The following is a 23,179-nucleotide window of genomic DNA, read 5'->3' on the forward strand; positions in this document are numbered from 1 at the left end:
TCTTGTTTGAAGCGAATTAACACTGAATGATAATGTTTCCAGTAATTGGTGACCGATTCATAAATTTATCATATAACTTACCATTAACAAATAAAACATGTTTGTGCATGTTTTAGTGTGTTGTTATTATTATAATAACCATGCATTCCTCTGCTAACCATACATGACAAGGGCAGCTTCTTTATGCACATATGTTGTTACATGCTTAGTTTTAGTGAATCATTAGCTTAAGAAATTAACAGATATCTTGATTGCATTTCAACCACAATCAAATGATTATTTTATTAATATTGGACAGCATTATAATATTACTGGACAGCATGCTAGCAAAGGTACAGTATGTTTGGCATGTTTGGGTTTTGATTTGATTTGATTTGATTTAATATAAACCCAGTGATCTATCATGTATCTACTCATCTCAATTCTTGAGTATAGAAGCCAGGCAGCATGGTGCTCATTCCATCCAGACCTTTGACCAACTATCAGAAGGCCCTGATGATAATCGCAAGTGAACCACCTTCCAGTTGTCTACAGTCGATTGTACATGTGTTGGCAACCTCATATGCGGTTCTGGTCTACAGGAACTGCTGGAAACACTATACGCTCCAACCAGTCACTGCTTAGTGGTAAAGCTGCAACCAGAGCTGCCAAAGGCATTTCCTGGTAGATACTACACTGAATGCCCATTATGTTGTCAAAAACATTCCAGTATCAAATCCCTACATATGGAGACCTTACATCAGTAATGAGGCTTCTTCAGATATTCAACAACACCCTACTGTAGATTTCCGCAATGTCAATCCTGTCACAGCATGTACTGTTGATATGGATTTAGATCTTTGTAGTTCCCTGGCTGAATCTACTGGGGATGTTTTGTTTGTTTGTTGTTTCACGCGGCACTCCAATATTCCAGCAATATGATGTCAATCCAGTGATTGACATCATGAGCATCGATCCATGCAATTGGGATAGGATGGCATGGAAAAATCAAGTCAGCGAGCCTGACCACCAAATCCCATTAGACGCCTCTTACGACAAGCATAGTGGCCTTTTATGGCAAGCATTGGTTGCTGAAGACCTATTCTAACCCAGATCTTTATTGAGGATGTATCCAACAACAACCTTTCAGAAGCAGCAAAGATATATGACATGCCTCTAAATGACAAAATCTCAGCAGGGTGCGTATGTGATGTGGTTGTTCCTGACCAGAGTTCTGATAGAACTGGATACCTACAAAAGAATTGTTGGGAAATATACAAACAATTAATAGAATTCTATGCTCTAAGGAAGGTTCCTGCAGAAAAGGTATTCAAAAAAGTGATCAAGCCAGATCAACCACAAAATTAGACAAAAACGACAAAGTCCTGGTTTGATGGATAAATAGTTTTAACATACATGTTGACCCTGCACTAAGCAATATTCCAGCTATATGACGGCGATCTGTAAATAATCAATTCTGGACCAGACAATCCAGTGATTTACATCATGAACATCGATCCACGCAATTGGGATATGATGACACGCAACAACCATGTCAGCGAGCCTGACCACCTGATCCTGTTAGTCGCCTCTTACGAAGCATAGTTGCCTTTCACGGCAACTATGGGTTGCTGAAGACATATTCTACCCGAATCTTCACAGGTTTCTGACAAAGCGTAAAGCAAAAGATAATATTTTATGACTTTCTCCAACCTAAATTTTCGTAGACTTTCAATATATTATTTTCGCTAACTATCACAATAATTAAAAGGTTAAAAGTGGAAACATTCATGTTTCCCAGGAATTGCGTCCCCAATGAAGACAGGATATTTTGCAAAAAATCTAAGAACATGTAGCAGGGAACCAGCTCTGGAAAAAATAGAATTTATGACACCAATTTTCTAAGAGTCTTAATTAGTATCTCTTAGATGATGAGCTTGCAAAATCTCTTGAGCTTCAGTAATTTTCTAAGAAAACTTGACCCCATTTCACTTCTCTCTCTAACATTTCATATCTCTAAGGGGCACTGGTGGCCCAGTCGTCTAAGGCGCCGGGATTCGCTGTGTAGAGTTGCGTCCCTTGGGCACGCCAGAAACCTATAATTGCGGGTTCGAAACCCGGTTCGCCCCGATTATGTTTCTAGTTTTGTCAGCACCATACCTGTGCTCATGGGTTTCACCGAAGTGGAAGTCTGAGACCTGCATCACTTCCGGCTTTCCTCCCACACTAAGCTGACACGCCGCGATATGACTGGAATTCTGTTAAAAGCGGCGTTAAACCCTACTCACTCACTCACTCATATCTCTAACTTAAATGTTTTTTTCAAAAATGTTCGAAATACTAATGAATACATATCACAAAACGTTTAAAATACCAGTACATCGTGTGTCAAAAGCAGGCATATTTTCACCTAATTGGTTTTACTTAGCAAAGTGTACATAAGCACAAGTACCAAGTTCTGAATGACAAGGTTGATTGGTTGGTTGCTTTTTTTAACGCCACACTTAGCAATATTCCAGCTATTTGACGGCGGTCTGTAAATAATTGAGTCTGGACCTGACAATCCAGTGATCAATATTATGAGCATCAATCCACGCAATTGGGATCGATGACATGCATCAACCAAGTCAGCCAGCCTAACCACCCGATCCTGTTAGTCACCGGGATCGGGTGGTCAGGCTAGCTGACTTGGTTGATGCATGTCATCGATCCTGAATGACAAGGAACTGTTCTGACAGATGTACTGTATTTCACATGCACCCACTGCTGACGTGTCCTTTGTCAAGTTGGCAGCTTTGATGACATTAAATCACCTCTCATTATAATGGCCAAACAACTATCAATATGGTTGTTCGAAAAGGTGTTGTACATAGTTTTAGATCTTTTATTATCAACCAAAACTGTCTCCCACAGGAGATATGCTTGGGTGAGATCAAGACATATCTACATTGCAGATATCACTGCAATGAAATTGCATCACAATGCTTTGCAAGTCATTGTGACATCATTGGTTACCATGACGTCACAATCAAATGACATCACTAATGGCTCGGCTACTGGGCCACATTCCTCAAAGCGATCTTAGCGCTATGGTGATCATAAACCCATGTTAAAGTATGGGACTTATGATCACCTTAGAGCTAAGATCACTTTGAGGAATGGGGCCAAGAAGCAGTAAGCATTACTTTTTACACTTAAGACACTGCTTATTACTGTCTTCAAACTGAAAAAGTTGAAAGAATGATGTTGGATGATAAATAAAGTCTCACCCTCATGTCTTTTGATATAAAATATATCAAGACACGTTGGTGCAAGTGGAAAAACTCGACAAGCATCAGTGGGAGCATTGATATGTTTGATATCAAAAGACACGAGGGTGAGATTCTCTATTTATCGGACAAGTAAATTTTAGCTGGACCGGTATTTTGGTTTTGCTATCGGCCCACATGACCGGCAGATAAAATGCCACCAGAAACACTGTAGATCATGGGGGGAGTAACTTGAGCGTCAAGACATTAGCCCATTACGACATATCACAAAAAGTGTACCGGTACTTTATCGCAGGACTTCGATCTTTTAGAGAAGCATCTCAGAAATCGCAATACATGAATCATCACTGCAATAAATTGCAATATGGAAGTCAGGCCAATACCCACCACTTGTTCTTAGGTGTGAGTTTAGTTAAAAAAAGAAAATACAGTAAAGAATGTTTCTAAATTGTGTTAGACTTGTTAGACATGTTAGATGAACCAAATGAAAAGTAGTAACACTCAACTTGGGATGAGAAATTCTTGTCAATTTCACTATGAAAATATCTGATATGTAGGGGAAAGAATACTTAAATTATTGATTCTTCAGAACTTTTTAAGACTGATAAATTAAAAAAATATATATATAAAAAATCTCAATTATTGAGAACTCGAGACACAGTGTAAAAAAATAAGTGTTTTCTTTGAAATTGTCCCATGAAATTGCATGCCAAATATGAGCTGTCCAATAAAAAGCAATTTCAAACACAAACAGTTAATAACATGAATAAGGGACTCTAAACACTGGAATGGATATTTATCATGACCTTGTTTTGGAATACAACTTGCGCCATATACAATTTGAAACAAGATTTTCAAACATGGATTAATGTTTATATTGCAGGATGTTTTTAGTTACCAGTAAACTATGAAGTGGCTTTGCATGTGTGACATATTGACAGCCTACTTTTGGTTCCAATATCACCTTATCAAAGAAGGCTTTTACACATTTGAGCTTGGTCTTGCAAGTAACTAAATGATAATATGCAGCCACAGGTTTCAGAGTGGGTGACAGGAATTCTCCAAGCCCATACAATCCTAGGTAGCAAGTGCGTATTGGTGAGGACAGACCAACTATGTCTACACACCTATGGCATCTGTTTGAGTTTCCCAGCCAGAAGGCCAATCCTGATCGGGGATAGACATGGTCACTAGTCTGTTTGTTCAAGACTAGTGAAGACTTGGTGGGACTAGTTGTTTAATTTGTTTTATCTAAAACTCTCGTTCTTTCACATCAACCACCGGTCCAAAATGAGCTTCAGACTAGTTTGATATGACAACTGCTGTCTACCTGTACAGATAACACATCAACATCTCCAGCAGTGCAAACAACACGTGCATTGGCCAACACGTTAGTGTTCTTAATGTTAATGTCTTACCCTGATGTGTCACTAATCAAACATGTCTTGGATATAAAGAGAACGCTTGTGATGTCATCCTCTGATATGGAATGCCACTCCCCAGAGTTTTCTTCAACATTAAGTAGCCTTGAAAGGAAAAAGGTGTCATGTCTGCATCAATGCACTAAAGTACTCACGGAAATGAAAAAAAAACTGGGTTTTTTATCTCAGATTTTAAATAAATGCAGTTAATATACAAAATATATAAATATTCAAACAACTCAATTAGTACTAATAGGGCCTTGGCACAAATACAGCGTATCAAAGGTTTTTATGTCTTTTTACACGTAAAAGTGTGTAAAAATATGAACAAAACAGACTTGTGAAACTGAGCATAACCAGGTGTTAGTAGATCAAGGTGAATGTCCATGACCTATGACGACAGGTGAAAACAGGTGCTTGAAACCCACGTGCATGTGATTTGTCAGTGGTTAGTGATTTGTGAGTGGTTTTGTGGGATAGTGAATCATCGTCAAAATATCAGAACGTAAAAGTAACATATTCCCTTCTCAAACAACAACTTACATGTCATTATTATTATGTACATGAACATAGCTGTTATTTTTATTGTTGTTTTGATAACTTTTTTCCAAGGCTAATTTGCATAATGCCTATAGCTTGTTTCTGCCATGTCAATTTGGGCTTAGTTTTATTTTTGAATGTTGAAAGTGCCTACAAATTACCTCCTGTAAAGTACATTTTGTATTGAGCACTGAGATAAAACTAGCAAATCCAGACTAGTACTTTTCCAGTTGTTTTGTTATTTCGTATTTACATCTACGTAATGCTTTGTGTCGATTATTAAATCCAGCAAAACAGGTTTTTTTCATTTCCATGAGTACTTTAGGTGGACATACTTGTGCTCTCTGTGTGAACTCAGCTCATTTTCATATGGCAGGAGTTCAAACAATGTTCTTTCCATGTGATGTCATTCCACTCATGGCAGGAAAATGGTTTCAACTGTTTTCATTGTTCTTATTATGTCACAATAACTTTTGCCTTTGAGTACATAATACCACAACTTTGGAAAATACTTCATTCTGATTGGTCAATCAGGGGTTTCATATCCCAAAATAGACCTCAAATTGAAACAACTTATTTAACAAAAACTTACTAAAGAGTTACATAATTATAGTATAGAGATTGAGACTTAGATTTTTTCAGTCTATAAACCTCATACCTTTACATCACAATGAGCCATGTGACGGTCTAATATTCAGTGTTTGAAAAGCATGGAAGTCATGAGATCGTCGTCACAACCCTAATTCTAAAAGATTTAGGGTGTTCCTAGATTCAAATACTAACAAGAGTTTGCCACTAACGTGGCTATATCCCCCACCCCTGTTGCAGAATAATTAAATCTAAACAAATCCTAACCTTTTTTAACCGAGGTGGAACTTGTCATGGAAATTGTAAAAAAAAGAAGAGTTTGGAACCTAAGTCCATCTATTTGCCACGGAAACGTAAAAAATAAACATTTCTAAAATTGCTAAATAGCAAAAGGCATCAGTTCAGCATGTACCTGACAAACATGCAAAGTTTCATGAAAAAATATTGAATGGTTTATGAGTAACGCTCCGGAAACGAACCCTACCCTCACAGAACCCTAATTCTAAAAGATTTAGGGTGTTCCTAGATTCAAATACTAACAAGAGTTTGCCACTAACGTGGCCATATCCCCCACCCCTGTTGCAGAATAATTAAATCTAAACAAATCCTAACCTTTTTTAACCGAGGTGGAACTTTTCATGGAAATTGTTAAAAAAAAGAAGAGTTTGGAACCTAAGTCCATCTTGTTGCCATGGAAATGTAAAAAATAAACATTTCTAAAATTTCTAAATAGCAAAAGGCACCAGTTCAGCATGTACTTGACAGACCTGCAAAGTTTCATGAAAAAATATTGAACCGTTTCAGAGTTATGCTCCGGAAACGAAACATGACGGACGGAGCCCGTTTCTGTATCCCCCGCCAACTTTGTTAGGCGGGGGATAATCTAGCCACTAACGTCAAGGACCCACCCCCCCCCCCCACCTAAAAATTGCTAGGAGCAATGTGCGGCGAGAACTAGTAACTCTGCAAGACATCAGATCTCCAGATAACTTTTTGAGCAATTGAGTTTTTACTTGAAGGTTTCTATCTTAATCATGTTAATTGGGTTATTACATTTTTGATTAGGTAATCCATATTCTATTCATCACTCTAATAGGTAAACATTTTGAGATTAAAAAGTGTATGCAATAATGTTTTAGATGTATATAGCGGTTCTCAATACAGGCTTGACTCTGAAAGTAAATAAGCTTGTAATTTAGTTTCGAAAAATTAGCTTCGCTGTATGCATGCTTAAAAAGCTTAATTGGGCATTTACTCGTGCTGTTTCTATACATTTGAGTTTTTCATTAAATACATGCGCTTCTGTACGAAAATTAAATGAAAGTAATTGGGTTTGAATATATATATTTATTTAGGGGGGGGGGGGGGGTAATTTTACGCAAATAGGCAGGTTATCTGTAGCTCTTTCTTTTCTTAGGGATGATCACTTTTTATTGACTACAGATGTCACGATTCACCAATACAACGATAATATTCTCTGACAATATGATATGTGAAACGCACTTACCTGTATCGATTCATATTTTAATCCTGTAATCGATTCATATTTTATTTCTGTATTGTGTCACAGATGGACCCATATACTCAATCATTTCTTTTTGTGGGCATATCTAAGGTACTTCATGAACAGGGAATTTGCTATTTCTTTAATGATAGAAAATACTTCTGTTGACAGTATGACACTCAGGTACAATAAAGTACTGATTGAATGAGACATATATATTTTCCAATACGAGAGCAGATATTCAGGAAGTTGCAAGCCTTTATTAACGTTTATACCCAATGAATCATAAATAAATGCAAAATTGTATCGCGATATGTATGATATCGTGAGCAAAGTATTGTGATGCATATCATACCAGGAGACATGTCTTATCGTGACATCCCTAGATGCTACTTGTGTTCAATGCCTCTCACATAGAGGTATATTGAAAAAAACAAGCATGAAATACTCATATCCCCCACCAATATGACATGTCCAGTTGTGTGCAATGCATTAGCTCCTGTGAACTATGTTCACTGACCTTTTTGTAAATGGCCTTATTGCAGCACTAAAAAGGTTCTTACCTTACTGGTGAATTAATTACAGTTTATGATAGAATATGTAACTGAGTTGTGTTATTACTTAAATAAATTTCTAAAATTTATAAATAGCAAAAGGCAACAATTCAGCATGTGCCTGGTAGATATGCAAAGTTTTGTAAGAAGGTATTTAACAGTTTTGTGTTACACTCCGGAAATGAACACCACCCTTATGGAACCTAAGACCAACTTGTTGCCATGGAAACGGGAAAAAAAATAGAAATTTCTAAAATTCCTCTAGGACTATAGTACAATCTCTGCCTTAGGTCTCAAAGACCAGCAACTAGTTTTTAGTTTTTGTGAGAATCCATCGGAAGCAAACTCACGATCTTCGGATTGGTAGCCCAACAGCTAACATACTGAGCTACGTCCACACTGTAAAACTTAGTGCAAATTTACCTAGTCATGCCTAAGACGTTATGAGTGAGTGAGTGAGTTGGGTTTAACGCTGCTTCTTACAGTATTCCAGTTATATTGCGCTGTGTCAGCTTAATGTGGGAGGAAAGCCCAAAGTGATGCAGCTCTCTGACATTTACCAATTCGGTGAAACCCACGAGCACGGGTATGGTGCTTGAAACATAATCGGGGCGAACCAGGATTCGAACCCACAATTATAGGTTTCTGGCGTGCCCAAGGGACCTAACTCTTCACAGCGAATCGCGGCGCCTTAGACTGCCCCCACCCCCCTAAGACATTATATAAAGGGTAAAAAAGGTGACGGACACGTACGAAGACTACAGGTAGGCATGATGTCACATGACTTTAGTCTATGGACACCTACGAGTGAACTCCGACGCCATTTGGTACACTTGTCCCATTCCGTAATCTACATGATACTGAGTGATGAGGAATGAGACAATATGGCGCGGACAGCGCCAAGCGTCAGATGTTGAATTCACAAGTATGCATGAATGACAGGCTTTTAATAATTCGTTGGGTGAGTTTGTCACAGAAAAGCATGGGAGGATACAATGTAAGGATATGTGGATCATAGTAAGGAACTAGGAAGGCATAGGCATGGCTACTGATGCCACAGGGGTGAGTCAGCTTTTGAAAATGGGGTCAAGGTCACCAAAACCGACTGGTGTCTGCATATACACCATAGTTCCAAATATGAAGACAATCCAGTGTTTAGTTCTTGAGATATCGCGGCAACAAACAGGTGGGACGTACGGACGGACGTACGGACGGTCGTGAATACTATATCCCCCGCTTCGCGCTTTCGCGCGGCGGGGGATAATAAACATTTCTAAAACTTATTAACTTCCTTAATATCAACTGGCACCAGTTCAGTATGTGCTTTTTATATATATATATAGCCTATTAAAACTGTGTTCAATCTTACTCCACTTATTTAATTACATGTATTACTATATTGTGCCTGAGAGTTAGAACACAGTTTTAATAGGCTAGCGCTTTCAACTCGTACCACGTACAAGTCTCATCAGGCCATAACTGAATAACGGACATGAAGTAGTAACGTATAGTTACGTGACGTCATAACATTTAGGAAACTATGACGTCACAATACCAAGGTGACAATGGACAAATAACTTACACCTTTACATTTAACTTAGGCGCGTATTTATGAATGAAATGTTGCTCTTTTTGAAACAATGTAGGTTCATAATCAAAATTTAGCTTATATAGCGGGAAAACTAAAAAGTTGCCGTTTCCACATGCTTCTAAATGTTCACTGAGTGGAATCGTGCGGTTGTGTGGCTGCTTTATTTGTGAACGGTGAAGATTCATTCTTCTTTTTAATTTAAGTTCTGTCTTTCCGATATACTTTTCATTGCATCCACTGCAAACAATCAAGTAAATAACATTTCTAGTATCACAAGTCATATTTTGTTTTACAGTAAATTTAGTGTCCTTTGTAATTTGGACTGAACAGCCTTCAATTAATTATATTGCTGCAAGTTAGGCAACGTTTGTCACCGCACTTAGACACCTGTGGAGTGATGACAACAGAATCAAATTTAGAACTTGTCAAAATCTTTCTAAGATTTTTGGGTTGTCTCTGGCTGTTGATAATTTTGTATTTGCTCAATATCTTCTCCATTTTAATACTTTGATTCAAAATAGGCAGGTATCGTTGAACCATGGAAAATGTCTTTTCATGATTAGGGTTGAAGGTAGATACTAGAGTTAAATTATTCCCCATATTGTTTTCTTCAGACTTTTCTCTCAGTTTTAGTTGCTTAATACTTAGCGCCTTCTGTATGCTACCTTCAATTAGCTTTGCTGGATAATTTTGATCCAGAAGGAAACTCTTAAGTTCAGCAAGGCGGGTAGTTTTAACATCATTCCCGGAAACAATGGTACAAATACGTCTTGCGAGACAGTAAGGGATATTTCGTTTTGTATGATACGGGTGACATGATCCGAAATCCAAATATTGGTGTGTATCAGTATCTTTATAAAAAATATCAGTTTGTACAAATCTCCCAGATAGTAAATTGATTCTTACATCGAGAAAGGTTAAACTGGATTCGCTTTTTTCCATAGTGAAATTGAGTGACGCATTAAGTGAATTTAAAATTTCATGAACAGCTGTAAGTTGACTTTCACTGGTTTTTAATATGATAAAACAGTTGTCTAAAAACCTTTTCCATGAATATTCAATTTGTTCTTTCATAGATTCACCAAGAGTATCTCTCACCTTATCATATAACAAATCCCAACACAAGGGTTGCATAAGTAGGGGCTACCTTAGTACTCCTTTCTTTTGGGAATAATAAGATCCATCAAAATAAAACATGTTATTGGTAATAACCAACTTTAATGCATCAATGATAAACTCATCCGAAAATCTATCTGATATTTCATGGCGGTATTCTTTCAGCCAGTATTTGATAGCTTCCAGCCCGAGCTCAGTTTCAATATTACTATACAAACTAACAACATCAAAACTAACTAACATAGATCCTTCCGGTACCTCAGTAGGTAATTTACATAAAAAATCAATGTCATCTCTGAGAAAACTTTTTACATGTTTACATAAAGGCTTAAGAATAACATCTATGAAATTGCTAAGACGCTGAGTACAGCTCTCGGGTCCTCCCACAATTGGTCTAAATGGTAAATCTTCGAGATTTTCAATAGAAATAACTTCACAATTTTTATCATTAATTTCCTTTTGAATACATTTACTTTTACGTAGTTTGGGTAGACCCTAAAAATAGCGGTTTTAGGTTCAAAATTGGTAAGATAGTCCTTTTCTTTGTCTAGAATTTCGTCATCATACTTATCTAACAATTTCTTAACCTTATTCTGGACAGATTTTTCTTCTCTTTTACTAGAATTGCTATAATATTGATCATCATTTAAAATGGACATTATCTTTCTTTGATAAAATGATTTATTCATAATAACAATAGCACCCCCTTTATCGGCTTCTTTAATAACGATGTCTGTATTATTTTTAAGATTAGTAAGGCCTTTCAATTCACATAGGTTTTGTTTTGTTTGTTTTACATAAATAGGAGCACTTTCAAGTCTGTCACAAAAGTCTTCCAAATATTTTTCTCTCCCGAGTGGAGGTATAAAACTGGATTTATTTTTCACCAGACTTTCACCATATTTCCTATTGCCTGCGTCATCATCCCATTTAACGTCGTTGTCCTCTTCAGGTTCAAAATATTCAGCCAGTCTCACTTTTCGAGTAAAGTTCTTTTAGTCTGTTTTGATAGCCTCCTGATTGGGCGTAGGTGTAGGTGTAAACTTTAAACCTTTTTTCAGTAAACTGACTTCATTTACACTGAGGGGATGACAAGATAGGTTTATGATTTTAGGATCTTTTATGTGATTCCCTGCCTTTTCCACCTTGCGAGTCTTGGCTTTTCGTGGAAACTGCCTCTTGCTAAAAAATATTTCTTGATTGCATTGCCGATGTAGGTAACGTTGTCACCATTACACTTGTTTCCAAACGATTTGTTTTTATAATCACGTCCTGGTCCGTTGGGACCCTGTTGTCGGCCATATGTTTTAATATTCTTTAGTTTATCCCCACCTTTGTATCTATTACCGATGCGCCTTCGTAGTCCACTCAGTGAACATTTAGAAGCATGTGGAAAGGGCAACTTTTTAGTTTTCCCGCTATATAAGCTAAATTTTGATCATGAACCTACATTGTTTCAAAAAGAGCAACATTTCATTCATAAATACGCGCCTAAGTTAAATGTAAAGGTGTAAGTTATTTGTCCATTGTCACCTTGGTATGGTGACGTCATAGTTTCCTAAAAGTTATGACGTCACGTAACTATACGTTACTACTTCATGTCTGTTATTCAGTTATGGACTGATGAAACTCGTACGTGGTATGAGTTGAAAGCGCTAGCCTATTAAAACTGTGTTCAATCTTACTCCACTTATTTAATTATTACTATATATATAGATAGACATGCCATGTTTGGTATGGATATATTTAACGGTTTATTTGTTTTATTCAATAAGTGAACCCACCCTATATTAAAACTTAACTCCATCTTGTTGCCATGGGAACTTAAAAAATATAAATTCATAAAATTCCTAAATAGCAAAAGGTACCAGTTCAGCAAGTCAGATAGACATGCAAAGTTTTGTTAGGAACTTTTGAATAGGTTTTGAGTTATGCTCCGGAAACGAACTCTACCCTATAGAACCTAAGTCCAACTTGTTCCCATGGAAACGTAAAAAATTAAAATTTATAAAATTCCTAAATAGCAAAAGGCACAACTTAAGTATGAGACTGAAAGATTTGCCAAGTTTCGATCAAAAACACTGAATGGTTTTTGAATTCTGCCCCGGAAATGAACCCAATCCCCAATTGAGTCTATGTCCAACTTCATTCCATAAAAAATTTAAAACATAAAAATTAGAAACATCCCAAAATATCAAAAGGCACCACTTCAGTATGTGCCTGATAGATTTGCCAAGTTTCGATCAAATACACTGAAAGGTTTTGGAATTCTGCCCCGGAAAAGGAAATGATTACGGACGGACGGACAGACAGACTGGCTGATCGCTATATTCCCCCGCATCATATGCCGGGGGGATAGAAAGTACTACAATTTGTACTTTACTCAGAAAGTGTTATCCCAAATATAACATTTGTTATAAACATGATAAATACGCTATAAAATAAAATAATGCATATAATAATTACAACTATTAGATAAGCGATTGTGTATCAGCTGATCGGAAAAACATGTGAGACAAACAAACTTGAATAATGATCTTCAACAGGCGCTGATTGGCGGTTAAAAAATAGCACCTTTTTTACAATGCTTGAGGGAGCTGCAAGCAAGACACACAGGTATACTACTATTCATTTAGTTTTAGTGATTTACAGTGATTCTTATGAAACAAGTTTTCATGTTATATGCCCAAATGTAAAGAAACAGGTGGGTACAAACAATTGAATACCCTCCAACAACTGTGAATACCCAATCATAATCAAACCCCTGGGTAAAATACCCAAATAACCAAAAGCTTATCTAGAGCTCTGAAGTGCATTTATTTGCACACTTCGTTTCTTCAGGATGTACAATCCCCTTAGACCCCTGTCTCAGGTCGAAAATTAAGCCCTGTATCCAAACATGTCACTACAATCTTTATTTATGTATTCTAAAGAAGTCCCACAGTAGATAGTGATCGGACTGGCGACGTTTTGATGTGTGCAACATCAAAAAATATATAAATAAAAAACTGCATTCCTGTGTATAATAATGAAACTGACTGTGGACTAACTATGGAACAACATGTAAGCCATATCTCAAAGTCCTGCTTGTTTCATCTCAGCAACATTGGAAGCGTTCGGCATCTACTTACAAAAGAAGCTGCACACACTTTGACTAGATCTTTTGTCATATCACGGCTTGACTATTGCAGTAGTCTCATGAGTAACACAACAAATGAACAACTCCACAGGTTCCAATGTGTACAAAATACAGCAGCACGTATTGTCACGAAGACATCAAAATGGACTCCAGTAACACCTGCTCTGATGTCAGCACAGTTGCTGCACTGATTACCACTCAAAGCCAGAATTGAATTCTAAATTCTAACCCTGGCCTACAAATGCTACATGGAAACAGGCCCATTATATCTTAACGAACTACTGCCTAAATACAAGCCTTCCAGATGTCTTTCTTCTCAGAATAAGCACCTGTTATTCCAAAGTCCCAGAAAGATGTCTCAAAACTTTTGGTCAGAGATCTTTCCAGTTCTGCGCTTCCTCGCTGTGGAACAAACTACCATCTGATCTTAAGCTGTCATCATTGTTTGCATCCTTTAAGGCTCATCTGAAAACATACCTTTTCAGACAACACTATCCACTCTAGCTCTACTCACCTTTCATCAGCACTATTTGCTACAACTATGTAGCGCCATGAGCATTAACTTGGTGAATGGAATCTGGCGCAGTATAAATGGACTTATTATTATTAAAACTGCCTAAGTGAAAAAATAAAATATGCTTACCGTATTCGACGTAATAAGCGCCCCGCTCTAATAAGCGCCCACGACGATATTTGCTAATATATTGGCGAGTGAACAATCCCAATTAGCACCCTTCCGATTGATCAATGTACACAAGACTTATTTATTCGTATATAATACACACTCGTGTGTTATATGCACCGTTAATTATGGGGAATTAAATTCTGAAAAATATATCTGTCGTACATAAACATTTCAGGCTGTCAGCATAAACCACAAAATGTATCTTTCAACTCTGTTTTTTTTACCAAAATAATATTCTAATAAGAGCCCCCTATTTCTAATTTTGAGAGCGCCCAGGGCGCTTATTACGTCGAATACGGTATTAGTTCCCATTTACCATGTTTACAATCCATATATCTTACTGAGTTAACACGGTTAAGTAGAAACCAAAAAAAATAATATATATCAAAAATAGACATGTTCATAAACTGGCTTCTGCTGCAAAATGCATCGCCTCAGGCTCATGTAGATCATCGAGAAGAGCTTGTGTACACTTGATGACCATTGACGTCACAGGGGATTGTTTCGCCAGTGTATCTGGCCATAAAATTACACACATTACATCCTAGGGTATTATGACGTGTTTGAACAAGTTTGTGGTACTGTATTCTAAAGGTAGGCCTATTTTGCTTCTGAATTTTTACGTTTATTTCATTTTTTTTCTTAATTCAAGTGGCTAAAATGATCAAAATTGGGAACTAATATACATATATTATTGTTTCAATTTACAATTTCCATTATTATGCACAGGAATGCACATGCATACCCATAACCTTCATAAGAGTTCGTCACTTATTCGACCCTTTTCAGTTCCGTAATGTTGTAGGCATGACTAGGTTGTTGGTTTGTTGTTAAACGCTGCACTCAGCAATATTCCAGCTATATATGACAGCAGTCTGTAAATAATCGAGTCTGGACCAGACAATCCAGTGATTGATATCACGAGCATCGATCCACGCAATTCGGATCGATGACATGCATCAACCAAGTCAGCGAGCCTGATCACCCGATCCCGTTAGTCGTCTTTTACGACAAGGATAGTCACCTTTTACGGTAAGCATGGGTTGCTGACATGCTGAAGACCTATTTCTACCCCGGAATCTTCACGGGTAGGCATGACTAGGTAAATTTGCACTTAGTTTTACAGTGTGGATGTAGCTCAGTCGGTTAGCTGTTGTGCTATATCAATCTGAAGGTTGCAAGTTCGCGTCTGGCCGATTCTCACAAAAACTAGTTGCTTGTTTTGGAGACATGTGACCTAAGGCAGGGATTGTCCTCACGAGAAGTTGTGGTACTGTATTCTAAAGGTGGTCTGAAAGAGTATGTTGATAACTGGGTAAGACTTCCGCCCATATCTCCTAACATACACACACACACACACAAAATGAAAAGGATTGAGTGTCAATGCATACATAAACTTTTGGAGGGGGGGATACGGGCAGAAGTCTTTCCGATACCTCAATGTCACTTAATGAGATTGTTTTAATGTGCAGAATACCCATGGAGTATAAAATGAAAGAACAGCAAAGAAGATATTAAAAGGACACACTGTACTTCAAATAACTGATGCACATCTTCTACATTTGTTCAAATTATGAGATATTCCTGGGGCAAATAATGTCAGATTTCACGGTAGAAACTGCAAAACATCAGCAAAGAGATGTAATTGTCTTCAATGAACATCAACTATGATACATGACTGCTTGAAGCTGTAATGAACGTGATGGGTCCTCAGTTTCCATGACAACTAGTCACCTGTCAAAGTGACATATACTGTATAAATTGTACATAATTAACGACAATATTGTTCAAATCATAGCAATGTAGTGGTACCAAAGAGAAGAAGGTAAAATACTATGTATGCAACCCTATCTGTAAGGCAATGCACACCAGATATAGTGACGACGAGAAGCCATTGCAAGGTTCCACAGTCAAAGCATCAGGCTAACAAATTTGACCCATATCCTGCTGTTATTTGCACATATCTGCTCACCATTTTCAGCCGGATCACCCTTTTTCGCCGTGGCAGTATTACCCATATCCTTTTCTTGGGTGTAACTCCCCTAAAAGGAGGCTCTTTCGTGAATGATTGTTACAGAAAATCCAAACACAAGGTCACTATAATATAGTCTACAAGGCCTTTCCACCATGAAAACGAATGGCTGACAACAGTATTCTTCCGTGCCTGCGATCCGACAAACACACTAACACTTTCCTAACTGCAATGTCTAGTGTGGAAAATCCTATTTGGAAGTCGTTGTCTTGATGAAATATACACACTAAATACAACAAGGCGAGTAAAATCGTAAGATCGATGGTGAATGATTGGGAATTATTTTCTCTCGCGGCTGTCGAGTCGTTCTCAGACTGCGCAGTGTATTATGGGATGTAGGTCGTAAACATTATGTATTCCTCCAGTGTGGCTTGAGAGGGCCTCTTTGCTGTACATGCTTCAATAAAGGCATGAATACTTGCTCGTTTTTAGTTCAGCTTCCTGCAATTTTGTGCTTTTAGACACACACATTAGTATATATATAATAGGCCCTATATACTCTGAATTTGTTAACACTCTATCGCCTAGGCCTAATGAATGCGCAAATGAGACTTGCCTTTGACGACCTAGTCTAATAATAGCCTACAAGTATGAAATGTGAACAGTCTTCCAAAATCGTACTATCCATGATATAACAATGCTAAACTCTAAACTGAGCCTCGTGAATCTGTGTGTGTCAGTGATACGTTGATTGTATAATTTTTGTAGCCGCTAACTTAGTTAAAGTACATAAGACGGGAGCCATACAGCCAACCACAGGACCATGCCGTCTCTAGCCTAGATTTAACTTGGCTAATAATAATAACAAACTCGCAAATTGAGGTAATATAGCAAAAGTATGAAATTAATTAATCGACGAACAAAAGCACAGACAAATAAATATGAAAAGACAGAGCCCCCAAAGTTTGTCTTTAAGGTATTTCTAATCTGTAGACAGCAAAATTACGACGCCCCACACGTAGCCTAGCCTAATATGGAACCGACCAAAAACGTACAAAAAGATGGGTGATAAATGGGTTTTGAATGACTCGAACTGAATTCAACTTGTTATTTGGAGCGAGCCTAACGCCTACTTTCCAAACAAGTCATAAATTTTTTATACCATGAATTCGTGCAAAACATACAATCACAAGTACCCGCGAATCACAATATTATACCAAGACTCCCAAAGCGTCTACCCAAAATATAGCGTTGATACTGAACCTGTCACACCAAGATCATTTGCCTTATAGGCCTGGACATAGAGCACCACAGGACTTATCTTTCATCCATCAGTAAAAGCATGTGAACGATAAACAAACCTACCCTCGGGCATCGATTTACCTTCCTCAAGGTCCATACTTTGTTTATTTTTCACAATGATTTGTGGCATTGTTATTGACGTTCTAGAATTTAAAATGGCGATAACGTTAGCGCGTCTCGTCAATTAACGGGGAATCTCGCGCTATTAGCCTAATGATAGACTCGATTTTCATTTAAATCCGCTTTACAAGGGCTTCAGACGAACATGAAAATATACGTATAGGTGATGCTATGTTATTGCTAACTAATTATGAGGTTGGTGTATTATTTTAGTGATTGCAAACCGATTTGGCAATTTGTTGCCACGGGGAAGCCGAATAACTAACTGGCTAGCGAGATAGACAGATCAAGGGTGTATGGTTATGGTATTTTTACGCATGCAAATAAACATTTTACTGTAGTAACTGCCTTTTTAGGATGGCTACAAGCAAATGTAGTGTGTGTGGCGAAATAGCGTTTGTGTATATACATATACACAAGACAGTGCAGATGATCATTTCAAGAAATACTTGACCCATAACAGTCTATTTGCTTCGGGGCAATTCTATATTTAACATTAACATCTCAAGGCTGGTTCCTTTTGTCACTGTTACTAAGAATAGTGTAATGCAATTTCGTTGTTTTCTACGCGTCGTTGATCACAAGAAGCTACTCCATATACTCAGACGTTTGTAGTCAGTCGCTATACATAAAGGAATAAAGGAGATTTGACAAGCACAAATATCTGGAAAGTGTGCTTACACACCCGAAGAGAATACTTAATTATATATGTCATGCAACGCTCGAATATATGAATATATGAACACACACACACACACACACACACACACACACACACACACACACACACACGTCAAGTGTGTGTGTGTGTGTGCGTGTGTGTGCGCGCGCATTAATTTAGTGCTCAGCAAGGATGAGTGGAATGGATGTTTACTCCGTGTCTGTGGCTCCCATGCCAAATGTCATGCAACGCTCGAATATAATTTCTGCTTTGCAATGTCATTGCGATTTCTGATCAATACTTAGGCTAGTCCAGAATAATAAGATTCAAACTAATGAATCTGGTGTCGCTTGAAGAGGCAGTGCAAGCAATAAAGCATCACCTAGTCCCTTCATGTATGACAGTTACCACTGTCATCCAATGTGCAAGGCTGTTCTCGACATTATTCATTATGATATAACAATGGCATACGTGGTGATCATACGGCATACCGTCCTATAAAGACACCTCACAAGGCATACACCACTGCTGTATGTCATAGTACTCAATAAAATGCAACATGCAAAGCGTGCATCACAACTGTGTGCCATTGTGTTCTGTAAGTCAGCAACATGCATTCATAAGAATGTACGTTACAGTGTCCTTAGGTAAGCCACAAACAAAGAGTACATATGGATGTACGTCATGGTGTCCTCAGGTAAACCACAAACAAGTTACACATATGGATGTACGTCACAGTGTCCTTAGGTAAGCCACAAACAAGGTACACATATGGATGTACGTCACAGTGTCCTTAGGTAATCCACAAACAAAGTGTACATATGGATGTACGTCACAGTGTCCTTAGGTAAGCCACAAACAAGGTACACATATGGATGTACGTCACAGTGTCCTAAGGAAAGCCACAAACAAGGTGTACATATGGATGTACGTCACAGTGTCCTTACGTAAACCACAAACAAGGAACCAATATGGATGTACGAGTTTAGTGTGAGTGGAGCAACATGCAGGACATCGACGACAGTTGTGTGTGAAAGTGAGCAACATGCAGGACATCCACGACAGTTGTGTGTGAGGGGAGCAACATGCAGGACATCCACGACAGTTGTGTGTGAGGGGAGCAACATGCAGGACATCCACGACAGTTGTGTGTGAAAGTGAGCAACATGCAGGACATCCACTACAGTTGTGTGTGAGGGGAGCAACATGCAGGACATCCACTACAGTTGTGTGTGAGGGGAGCAACATGCAGGACATCCACGACAGTTGTGTGTGAGAGTGAGCAACATGCAGGACATCCACGACAGTTGTGTGTGAGGAGATTAACATGCAGGTCATCCACGACAATTGTGTGTGAGAGTGAGCAACATGCAGGTCATCCACGACAATTGTGTGTGAGAGTGAGCAACATGCAGGACATCCACGACAGTTGTGTGTGAGGGGAGCAACATGCAGGACATCCACGACAGTTGTGTGTGAGAGTGAGCAACATGCAGGACATCCACGACAGTTGTATGTAAGAGTGAGCAACATGCAGGCCATCCACGACAGTTGTGTGTGAGAGTGAGCAACATACAGGACATCCACGACAGTTGTGTGTGAGGGGAGCAACATGCAGGACATCTACGACAGTTGTGTGTGAGTGTGAGCAACATGCGGGTCATCCACGACAGTTGTGTGTGAGAGTGAGCATCATGGAGGACATCCACTACAGTTGTGTGTGAGTGTGAGCAACATGCAGGGCATCCACGACAGTTGTGTGTGAGGGGAGCAACATGCAGGACATCCACGACAGTTGTGTGTGAGTGTGAGCAACATGCAGGACATCCACGACAGTTGTGTGTGAGGGGAGCAACATGCAGGACATCCACGACAGTTGTGTGTGAGTGTGAGCAACATGCAGGGCATCCACGACAGTTGTGTGTTAGGGGAGTAACATGCAGGACATCCACGACAGTTGTGTGTGAGTGTGAGCAACATGCAGGACATCCACGACAGTTGTGTGTGAGGGGAGCAACATGCAGGACATCCACGACAGTTGTGTGTGAGTGTGAGCAACATGCAGGGCATCCACGACAGTTGTGTGTTAGGGGAGTAACATGCAGGACATCCACGACAGTTTTGTGTGAGGGGAGCAACATGCAGGACATCCACGACAGTTGTGTGTGTGAGTGAGCAACATGCAGGACATCCACGACAGTTGTGTGTGAGGAGAGCAACATGCAGGACATCCACGACAGTTGTGTGTGAGGGGAGCAACATGCAGGACATCCACGACAGTTGTGTGTGAGGGGAGCAACATGCAGGACATCCACGACAGTTGTGTGTGAGGGGAGCAACATGCAGGACATCCACGACAGTTGTGTGTGAGGGGAGCAACATGCAGGACATCCACGACAGTTTTGTGTGAGGGGAGCAACATGCAGGACATCCACGACAGTTGTGTGTGTGAGTGAGCAACATGCAGGACATCCACGACAGTTGTGTGTGAGGGGAGCAACATGCAGGACATCCACGACAGTTGTGTGTGAGGGGAGCAACATGCAGGACATCCACGACAGTTGTGTGTGAGGGGAGCAACATGCAGGACATCCACGACAGTTGTGTGTGAGTGAGCAACATGCAGGACATCCACGACAGTTGTGTGTGAGGGGAGCAACATGCAGGACATCCACGACAGTTGTGTGTGAGAGTGAGCAACATGCAGGACATCCACGACAGTTGTGTGTGACGGGAGCAACATGCAGGACATCCACGACAGTTGTGTGTGAGGGGAGCAACATGCAGGACATCCACGACAGTTGTGTGTGTGAGTGAGCAACATGCAGGACATCCACGACAGTTGTGTGTGAGGGGAGCAACATGCAGGACATCCACGATAGTTGTGTGTGAGGGGAGCAACATGCAGGACATCCACGACAGTTGTGTGTGTGAGTGAGCAACATGCAGGACATCCACGACAGTTGTGTGTGAGGGGAGCAGCATGCAGGACATCCACGACAGTTGTGTGTGAGGGGAGCAACATGCAGGACATCCACGACAGTTGTGTGTGAGGGGAGCAACATGCAGGACATCCACGACAGTTGTGTGTGAGAGTGAGCAACATGCAGGACATCCACGACAGTTGTGTGTGTGAGTGAGCAACATGCAGGACATCCACGAAAGTTGTGTGTGAGGGGAGCAACATGCAGGACATCCACGACAGTTGTGTGTGAGAGTGAGCAACATGCAGGACATCCACGACAGTTGTGTGTGAGTGTGAGCAACATGCAGGACATCCACGAAAGTTGTGTTGTGTGTCCGTGAGGAACATGAGCAAACAAATGTTTCAGAAAATGCTGGGAAGTGGGAATGAGCACACTTTTCTCTTTCTCAGTGTAATAATTGTGCTTCACGGCATGTATACATTTGCATGGAAGTGGTGATCTGTCATTAATTATATTAGATATATTTCTTTGTACCCGCGACTCCACGTCCCCTAGTCCTGGTCGTGTTGCCTATGCTTATACTTGGATGATTTTCTTTCATGGGTCAGTAAATCAGAAATGTATTTTTTCGTACAAAATTGAAGGATTACGACGCCTTTCGCGCAGGGGATAGGTCAAGATCTTTGCTAAGCGAAGGAATATGCAGGGAAAAATTGTTGCCAATCCATATGTACATTCATCTCTTCATTGTGTGTGGTACGTCAACAACATTTTATAGACAATTATGTTACAATCATGTTTGATGGAAGTGTGACGTCCGTTTCATGTGATGTCTTATTCTAACTTGCTACAGAAAAGTTCATATTGTCCGACTGAATAGAATATTGTTGTTAAAATAGTGTAAGAGGTAAATGTTGTCTCCAACATATACGCCGTGTTATTATGTTCAGATGCCGCAAAGACGCCAAGCGCTTAGTCTGTGGAGCGTGCTCAGCCCTCCCTTCCTTACAATATCTCCCATGTGTAGTCATAATGCCCCGCTATAACACCTTGTACGCGGATTTACCGGAGATGATTCGAGTTTGAGTGCCGTTTATTGATAATCACCACACATAACAATCAACTGATGTGAGGAGCCGTATGTATACAAATATATTGCCCTGGACGTCTGCTTAAATGGTTACGATGGACTCTAAACTTACCGTCCCACAAGTATAACCTTTGCAATTCCCTTCTCATGCGATCGTCTTTGACACGAGTGGCCTCCCGCGTGTCATACTTCTTCAGAAGCTGCCCCTTGTCTCTCCTTAGTGGGGGGAGGTCGGGACAGCTAGCACCCTTTCCAGGGGATGCCTTTAATTTACTTTCCTCCTTCTTTCTGTTCTTTTTATCAGAATCAAACAGATCCAGGAAGAAATCCATCTTTGGATTCGACTGTAACCCAGTCTCTTTGTTGTGATACTCGCATCCGTCACTATCTCGGGATCAGATCGCAACAAACTTCGTACAATTCTTACTGTACTTCCACAATCTTTCCTTGACCCAACTAGTTTGTGTCCAGACTCTCTAATGGCAACCAAATTGTGCTCTAGTTTCAATGTTTATGCAGATCCGGTGCTGACGCCAGGAAGCTGTAGAGCGGGGTGCACTCTGCGCCGCACCCTCACACAATAGGAGCAAAGGAAGACAGAAGCTGGCCCACAGGCCGACAGGGCGTTGAGTGATCGAGCGAGACGGGTCACTCAGTTGGACAAAAAGGTGGACTAACCAACATAGGTTCACATTGGAATAAATGGCAACTAAGTTGATAC

At 39.6% G+C, this 23,179-nt stretch overlaps 1 protein-coding gene across 7 annotated transcripts in view; it reads right to left on the reverse strand.

Moving 5' to 3' along the window:
* LOC124120538 (cAMP-dependent protein kinase catalytic subunit beta) overlaps positions 1-23,036 on the reverse strand; it is a 65,917-nt gene extending 42,881 nt beyond the window's left edge. For 3 of the 7 annotated variants that reach the window (XM_046483379.2, XM_046483377.2, XM_046483378.2), the window contains exon 1: positions 22,571-23,036. In XM_046483379.2, coding sequence (XP_046339335.1) covers positions 22,571-22,790 — 220 coding nt within the window. In that variant the 5' untranslated portion in view covers positions 22,791-23,036. Of the gene's footprint in view, positions 1-16,358; positions 16,730-17,723; positions 17,832-22,570 lie in introns of those variants that run through there. The other 4 variants (XM_046483384.2, XM_046483383.1, XM_046483380.2 and 1 more) reach the window with 3 other exon arrangements.
* Between the last annotated feature and the right edge of the window lie 143 nt (positions 23,037-23,179).

The sequence above is a fragment of the Haliotis rufescens genome, unplaced genomic scaffold, assembly GCF_023055435.1.
Source record: "Haliotis rufescens isolate VD_foot unplaced genomic scaffold, xgHalRufe1.0.p SCAF_2, whole genome shotgun sequence".
In the NCBI taxonomy this organism is placed as follows: domain Eukaryota; kingdom Metazoa; phylum Mollusca; class Gastropoda; order Lepetellida; family Haliotidae; genus Haliotis; species Haliotis rufescens.